The sequence below is a fragment of the Echinops telfairi genome, unplaced genomic scaffold, assembly GCF_000313985.2.
Source record: "Echinops telfairi isolate 266 unplaced genomic scaffold, ASM31398v2 ScPeMD7_2573;HRSCAF=3158, whole genome shotgun sequence".
NCBI lineage: Eukaryota > Metazoa > Chordata > Mammalia > Afrosoricida > Tenrecidae > Echinops > Echinops telfairi.
In genome coordinates this window covers 1,024,039-1,032,603 of record NW_022106471.1, presented here as the reverse complement: position 1 = coordinate 1,032,603, position 8,565 = coordinate 1,024,039, and the positions used below count along the sequence as shown (strand labels likewise).

General features: G+C 54.5%; 1 protein-coding gene across 2 annotated transcripts in view; it reads right to left on the bottom strand.

Moving 5' to 3' along the window:
* Window positions 1-8,565, bottom strand: part of ADD2 (adducin 2) — a 63,450-nt gene that overhangs the window by 8,303 nt on the left and 46,582 nt on the right. Inside the window, exons 14-15 of one of the 2 annotated variants that reach the window (XM_045294158.1) lie at window positions 5,965-6,090; window positions 4,442-4,475 (exon numbers count right to left, since the gene is read on the bottom strand). In XM_045294158.1, coding sequence (XP_045150093.1) covers window positions 4,442-4,475; window positions 5,965-6,090 — 160 coding nt within the window. The remainder of the gene's footprint in view (window positions 1-4,441; window positions 4,476-5,964; window positions 6,091-8,565) is intronic. The other variant, XM_045294157.1, reaches the window with a different exon arrangement.

Genomic DNA, 8,565 nt, shown 5'->3' with positions numbered 1-8,565 from the left:
TGTGTCTGTGTGTGTATGGCATGTGGTGTGTGTTTATGTGGAATGTGTACATGATTTGTGTGTGGCGTGTGTGGCACGTGGCATGTGTGTATGTGGTATGTGTACGTGGTTTGTGTGTGTCGTGGTGTGTGTGGTATGTGTGTGTATGGCATGCAGTGTGTGTATGTGTATGTGTGGGGCATGTGGCTCTGTGTCTGTCGTATGTGTGGCATGTGGCATGTGTCTGTGTATGTATGGTATGTGGCGTGTGTGTATGTGGAATGTGTATGTGGTTTGTGTGTGGTGTATGTGTCTGTGTGTGTGTGGCATGTGGCATGTGTGTGGTATCAAACCACAAGAAGGAACACTGGCCCACTGCACTCCGCAGAGCCACGGGGAAATGCAGAGTCAGGAGCCGGGAAATGAGTTTCAGGAGAGGCTGAGGCTTCTTCTCAGGGTGGAGACCAAGCGGGTGGCTGGTTCCCTAGAGCTGGAGCGGGAGAAGCTGGAGGCCGTAGAGCAGGTTACACCGAGACCCTCAGACCCTCAGGGCGGGGGCAAGTCACAAGCTTCCCGAGACAACCTTCAAGGTCTCGCTCCCTCTGAGCACCCTGGCCCTGGCTCTCACTTTCCAATGCCTCGCCCAGGTCCTGTTGCCATTTGAAGCTTAGCTTCCAAGTTCTCAAAGCTTCAGGGTCAAGGTCCTTGACGCCTATAGCCCTTCCTCCCATGCCCATGGACACCTGGGCCATCACCGGGCGGTGCTTCAAAGTAGCCAACCAGTGTGATCACAGTCTCCTCTTGCCCCTCTCCTCTCCCACTTCACCTGTCATTCAGCCTCATCCTCCCCCACCCCACCCCTCCACCCCCGGCATCTGCATCCCTCCCTGTCATTGCAGCGGATTTCCGTCTATCGGGAAAGCCTCTGTCTCTCCCCTGTGTTCCCAACCCTCGCCCCACGGACTGTATCAGCTACAGTCTTTCCTGACCTCCCTCGCCACGTCCAGATATTAGCCCTGCCTTTCTGTCCCTCCTAAAGAAACTTCTACCATGGCAACCATCAGGTTATCACCACACACACACACACACACACCCCAAGAGGTCCCTGGGTGGCCCAAATGGTTTGTACCTGACCCCTCACCCAAAGGTGGTGGTTCAGACCCAACGAGGGGCACTACCAAGGAGGACAGGGAACAGAAGCAGGCCAAGGGACAGCACTGGGTGCCCGTGTGTTTTCAGGGATGGACCTGGTTGGGTTTAGAAGGCTCAGTTGGACAGACCAGGAAAAGGTGGGGTGATTTTGGTAGCGGGCTTGTCTATTTGCGCTTCCAACCAGAGCCAGGAAGGCCCTCTTTCCCCCTAGCTTCCTGGCCTCAGCATCTAGAAAGCTCTCTGCCTCCCCAAGGTCGGACTCAATCCCCACTATCGCTGCAGCTAGCTCTGACAATGGAAATGCTCCTGCCCTTCCCCAAACCTCCAAATATTCAGCCCAAACTCACTTCCACTGAGTCGATCCCAACTCAGAGCGACCTCACAGGGCAGGGTAGAACTGGCCCTGTGGGTTTCCAAGTGTTGCTTTACGGGAGTAGAAATCCCCTGTCTGGCTCCCGAGGAGCGGCTTGTGGTTTTGAACTGCTGACCTTGGGGTTAGCAGCCTGATAAGTAACCCACTACGCTACCAGGGCTCCTTACTCGCACCCAGCGACCACGTATTCCATTTACACTTGGACTTCTCCACAGTGTCTGCTCATCCTCTGAGTAGACCGCTCAGGGCGAAACGCTTGTCTGACTTCTCTGGACCACCAGGGCTCAGGGCAGTGACAGCGCCCGGTCACTGCGGGGGCTGTGTGGTGGGTGGGGTGTGGGGGGCTGGCTCTTTCCAAGAGAGGCAGGGGTAGGTGAAGCAGGGATGTCCAGCTTCACACGGGCAGCTATGCTGCCTGGGAGATTCATGTGGGGAAAGAGTGTGGGCCTTGCTGTTACCAAGGAGCAAAACTGCCTTCCCATGAACCTGACCTTCTGCCATCTCAGCTCAGACCCCGCAGCGTAGGGTTGGCCTCTCTCTACCACAGGAGAGACACCAGCGGAGGGCCAGGAAACGGGATTGGCTGATTTGTTTCTGGGCCCAAAGTGACCAGCCTGATGCTGACTGTACACCAAACACACGAGACCTGGTGACTGCCACAGGGTGCTTCCATTCCCAGGGGACGGGCGGCTCCAGGCCAGGCCGTGTGAAGCCCCGAGTGGCCTTGTTAAAACCTGGGGGCAATTGGAGCTCCAGGGCCCAGGCTGGCCAAGCGCCAGGTGCGTGTGCCCAGCATGGTCGAGAGCAGGCCCAGCACAGGAAAGCCGGGGGTGAGCGAGTGGGAGGACTCATGGCTGACCATGAGCGGCATGCTGACCACTCTGTCTCAGCCCTCCCCCTACCACGGATCCTGAAACAGGAGGTGGGTCAAGAAAGACCTTATTTTGACGATGCTCCAGGGAGCTGAAGGCCTAGAAGGGGCACTGGTCACACACTGTGAGACACGGGGTTGCACTCATATGGCTTTGTACCGTCAAGGACCGAGCGTACCTCGGAGAGAAAGCAAGGTGGAGCAGCTGGTGAATGGAGCAGTACGTCCTCAGCCACTTCCCCACTCACTGTGCTCAGGACCCCGCCCCCACCCCCGCAGAACACCCAACTATACTGCTGCCCAAATAGGGCCCCAGGGAGCCCTGCTCCCAGAAATTCAGAGGCTGTGTGGGCCCCTACCACTGTGAGTCGAGAGTCGGGGCTAACTGTCATCAACAGGAAGTGCCACTGCTGCAGCCTCCAGCCCAAGGCAGAAATGTCTGGCAGCTTCCACTGTGATCATGTGAGGAGCTCTGAGCCAGTATAAAACCCTGGCTAGGCCCTAGGCGCACAAGGAGCCAGAGCAAGAGGCCCCAGCCATCTCAGCATACCGGCTGCCCTGGCCAAGACACAAGCATGAGGTGCGCCATGGTGGGAGTTCCCAGCTGCACAGCTCCCCTTCCTAAGAGCCAGAAGAACTTCCCGGGGAAGCCCGATCACTTCCAGTCAACCCACAGGAGAACTAACGTACTCTTTTTATGATGCAAAACCTTACAAAAAGAAGCCCTTTCTTCCCTCTCATGCTTCTGAGAACGGGGTACATACTCACCATGGGTTTTCTCTAAAGACATTCTGGAATGCTTTTACACTGATCCTGACAAACATGAGTTATCAGGGGTCCCCCATTCTGCAGACTTTTCAGGGAGAGGGCTAAATGAGTGGGTGGAAGAGCTGATCTGCAGGTACAAGGCTCTTTCTTTCTTACGGGCTTAACCAGAGCCCAGGGGGGACTCCCTGGGGCATGGACCTAGGAGGTGACTGTTAGAAGCTCATCATAAAAAGAGATGACGTGAGGTGACCAGATGTGAAGGGGGAGGATGTAAGACTCTCCTTCAGAGAGGCCATGGGGGGGCGGGCATCAGGGAGAGAGATGAGACAGGCACTGGGGGGACTCAGCACAAGAGGACTGGAGAGCACAGTGACGGATGTGGAAGCGCCATCCCCGACTGACTGGTGTGAGAGCTGGATGTGAAGGTGCGGAGCCTGCCTGGAGGGTCAGCCCTGCCTGCCTTAGGAGTAGGACCCACCAGTGGCCAAAGGACAGTGCCCTCCTTCTCGCCAGACACCCCATCTTCATCTTGCAGGGCCTGCTCCCAGGAGGCCTGTGCCCCCAGCTTTGTCTGCCTTAACTGTTCTAATAACTCAGCCACAGTGTGCTACCCTGGGATGGAGATCTGCACCGAGAGAAGAGGAATGCTGCCACAGTGGGCTGAAGTCAGGCGATGGGTTGTCGGTTATCCACCCATCCCCTACACTCCTCTGGTCCTCTGTCCCACCAACAGCAGCAGCAGCTCCCAGCGATTGAATGGACTTGTCATCCCTGTCTCACTCCTACATCCGCCTCCTCCTCAGCCAGCCCTAGATGCACTTGCCCTGCGGAATGCTAGAGAAGGGAGTCAGGCCAGAGCCTCTACGTATCACCAGAAGGCTGTTGATCTCCAAGAGCCTTCAGGCTCTGGCCCACAGCCTTGGAAGTGTTCCGAGCTCCTTGGAGGTGCCCAGGCATTAGGAAGAGAGAGGGCATGTGCTCCTAAGGGTCAGAAGCCCTTGAGTCCGGGAAGCATCCAGGAGACAACCCCACTGCCACTACTGTGGGGGCTTGTTGCTTCTGGGCATGCATCTGGTTGTGGGTGTTTGTGCATGCATGTGTCCTCCATGTGTACGCCCATAGCCCTCAGAGGGTAGCCTCCATGCACGGCACGTATGGGACTGGAGGTAGGGCAGCTCCCAAAGGCAGGGAGGTGAGTTGCAAAAGAAATAGGGGAAGGAGGGAGGGGAGAATCTATAGGCCTCCCTCCCCCATTGCAAGGGCCGGAGTGAGTTAGTGAGCAGCCTCTCTATACTTACTACAGGGACAAGTACTCCGATTCGGAGGGAACTCCTTGCATGAAGGCACAAATGGAAAGAGAAAGGAAGACGTTGTGGAGGCAAGTTGACAACACCATGAGGGGACGCAGTGAATGAACACACACACATACACAGTGGGACATCCACTTGGGGCGCTGGCCTCAAGCAGATGGGCTTCCTCTAGCAACGGGGGGCCTGGACTCAAGGCAGCACCTGGCGTGTGGAGGGGCTCACTCAGGGGCTGGGAGGTCCAGTCAGAATCCGTGTCAGATGGTCAGTCTTCCCAGGAGACTGCAACAGGCCCCGAGGGACTGTGCTCTGCAGGGAGGTAGGACCCAGGGGTGGGGGTGGGGCAGAATGCATACTTTGGCATGATTACAGGAGCCTATTAAAGGCATTTGTATGATCTCAGTGGCTATGGATTATAACAGTATTGTTATCCACCATCTATAGGGACTGTAACAGTACTAATATATTAATTATTACCATATATACTCGAGTATAAGCTGACCCGAATATTAGCTGACGAGCTAATTTTACCACCAAAACTGCATGAAAAAATGTGCTGAAAAACTCGGCTTATACTCAAGTATATACGGTAATATCATCATCACCGTCATTCAATCTGACCTTTCAAGTGTGCTTCTATTCATTCAAAGTAAGTTTACATCTATAACTTATAGATGTAGATACAACTTAACTTCCCTGATCCACAGAACACGCTTTAAAAGGGAACATATTCGTAGCCCCACCTAACAGATGAGGAAGCTGAGGCACATAAGTTGCTTAAGAGAGGTCAGAGGATTTGCTAAAGTTAGCAGTGGAGCTGGGCAGAGAAGTAGCTCTCTCAACCAGCGCCTCTCGAAGCCAGTGGCTCTCCACCTGGGCTTCACGCTGTGGATGCTGCTGGAGCGGTCTTGACAATTCAGGCTGCATACCACCCTTCCGGCCCCCATCCCCTGTAGACCACTTAAGCCAGCACCCCTGGGGATGCTGGTCAGGATCCAGGCACGAAGAGTCCCTACAGCTCCCCCAGGGAGGGTGGCATCCTCAACCACTTCTAGGGAGCGGGTTGCAGATGCAGGATCCCAGGTCCCTCCCAGACCGACTGCACCCAGGTCCACTTGTTAACCAGAGGCCCAGCTAATCCCTGAGCACGCTCAAGTCTGAGAAGTGGGTGGTGTGGCTAGATAAAGACCCATCAGGCAGCCCGATTGGACTGAGAGGTGAGAGGTGGGGCGGGAGACAGTCATCAAGGCACTCAGCCTTCTTAAAGTGGGCTCGGTTGGTAAGGCGTTGTCAGACTGCCGGCAGCTTGTGAGCAAAACACGCTTCTGTTTGGGAATTCCTATCTCAGACTCTCCAGAAAGACCCAAGCAGGGAGCTTTTCGGGTTGGGGACAACACCTGTTTAAAGGCCAAGTGTCTGCAGTGTGCATATGTACCCACCCTGCCTTCTCTGCAGGCACCTTCCTTTGGCCCAAGGATGTGCCCACTCCCAGCCTTCCTGCCCCACTGACTCACCCTCCACGGTCTTAGACGGAGACACTACTGGACTCTTGGCCTCTGACTTTGCTGGACTCTGCACTGGGGAGGTGGGTGCAGACTTCGTGGGCGAGCCAGGTCCTTCTGGGGCGATTTCTTTCTCTCCTGAAAATACAGAAAGCAGCTCAGAACACAGACACAGATCAACTAACAGCAGAGAGGGGGTCTGGTTTGGTTTTCATTGTTTTTTTTTCTACTTGATTATTTCTCCCAGCTGATGATGGACTGACTCTGGCTGAAGTTCACTGCACGTTGTGGTTGGTCCAGCTGTTGGCAGAGTCTGCCCCTGACTCACCATGACCCTTGCACAGCGGAAAGAACGCTGCCCTGCCCTGGGCCACCTCCAGGGGTGGTTGCAGATCCAGCTGCTGGGAGCCACAGGGTTTTCATTGGCTGAGTGCCTGGGTGGTTCCAACAGGTCAGCACTCAGGTGGGATCCAAAAGGTAGCAGGTAAGCAAGGCATGACCATGCCAGCAAGAAAGGGCCAGGCAGAACCAGGAGGACCTTGCCCAGGGTAGCAAGGCAGGTGTCCAGGGCCTCTGGTGAGGAGTGCCTGCAAAGGGCAGGATGGCCCCTACCACGCTTCTTCAAAGGTTTAAGGTGAGTGAATGAGAGCATGCTTCCCCTCAGAGGGAACGGTCTGGGAGGCCATGGGGTCCATTGAGCACGTCCTACATGGCTCCTCCACTCACTCCGGTGCACTCTGTCTGCACGCCTGGCAGACAAGGGTCTAGGGTTCTCGACCCAGGTGCCCTGTCCCCACTAGAAATCACTAGCCTCTCCAGGAAGATAAAGGTGTGTTTTGGCCAAGTTATTGGAGATCAAAGAGGGAGAGGGGTTGAGAGAAGCTGGGTGGGAATCCCCATATGACTGAGGAAGGTGGGAGGGTAGGAGGCCAAAGGAAGAGAAAGAGCAGTAACGGTGGGAGGGAGATCCCCCAGGCCTGTATTCATCCCATCCATCCTCACACAGCGGGAGGAAGGAATGCTGGGTGGAAGGGGAGAAAGCAGGTCAAAAGAAGAACGTCAGTTCCACTACAGTCAGGTGGACCTTTTTGATCGGATGACTCAGAGTACTCCCCCGAGAGCATCACAACAAAGGAAGCACGAAATAACATAAGACGGAGAACTACAGCCAGACGGATCTGCCATGCCAGTAATATCAATGGCTATAGCCAGTTGTTGAAAATGACTCTCTTATTAAACACTGTATGCTACTCGGCTTGACTAGACATGGTTGGAGTATAAGGCACTCCATGAACATTTAGCAGACTTAAACTCACTCCCCTTGGGTCAATTCTGACTCATGACGACACTGTAGGACAGGGTGGAACTGCCCCTGTGGGTTTCCAATAAAGACTCACTCTTTATAGGAGTAGAAAGCCCCATCTTGTGGCTGGTGGTTTCAAACTGCTGACCTGGCAGTTCAATGCATAACCCCTACGCCACCAGGGCTTCTTAGCAAGCTTAGCCACAAATGATCAAACATACTCCTGATTAGCAGAGAGGATTATTTTTCAACCTGGCTGCTAGCCCATTATATTCCAACCTTTTACTGAACTGAAAACACAATTCTGCAAAGCACGGAGGGGAAATGTTGCTAGAGCACTTGGCACTTGAGACCTATCGCTGTGGCATGCAGAGCTGGTTAGAGTTGAGAACTGGTGTCGAGAGAGCAGGCTGGACCCACTCCTCTGAGGCTAGACTGCCTGGTACCCTCCAGGGGACAAGGGACAGACCCCTGAGGATCTCATTTCCTGTAAGGCTGCTAGCATCTCCTCTTCCAGAAAATGCCAGCAACACACACCATGACACAGACCATCGATACTAATCCCACTCTCCCAGGAAACACCTCTCCCTGCTGCAGGGGCTGGGCCCTTCCTGGGCTCCCTTCCCAAGACACTGCCCGTGGTGGGTTCAGGTCTATCCTCTTGCCCTGATGACTCTTCCCATTATTTGGGGGCCAAATCCAGTCTCATCCTCTCACGCCACACCACATGCTGAGCCCAGCAGAACCTCTCCCCTTTCTCAGCTAAGAGTCCTTCATCGTCTGCGGGCTAATCGCGTGTATGTGCACCTCCTAGCACCATAACAAGAACACCTGCTCTTGATGGGTGGACACTACTTCTCCATGGATGATGTACAAGTCAGCAAAAAGCACAGCAGATAGAGTGTTCCTGCAGCCTTTGCCACAATGATGCTCCCAGCCTTGTTTACTGTGGTAGTTACATCATCTGGTGTCACTTTGAGGATTCAGAGTGAAGGGGTGGAGTCTAGTCTGTCAATCAGGTCATAGCCAATGAGGCCTCTGTGTGGGCATGGCCTTCTCCTGAGGATTCTGGGACTCTGGTCTTCCTCCTTGGAGGCAGGAGACACACACACACACACACACACACACACACACACACGCTCTCTCTCTCTCTCTCTCTCTCTCTCATTCTCCAGCCTGTGGTCTTCCTGCTTACACACACACACATACACAGAAATACAGCAGTCAGCAGAGTCCTCCAGCTTCACATCCTGCTTCCTGGTTCATCACACACACACACACACACACACACACACACACACACACACACA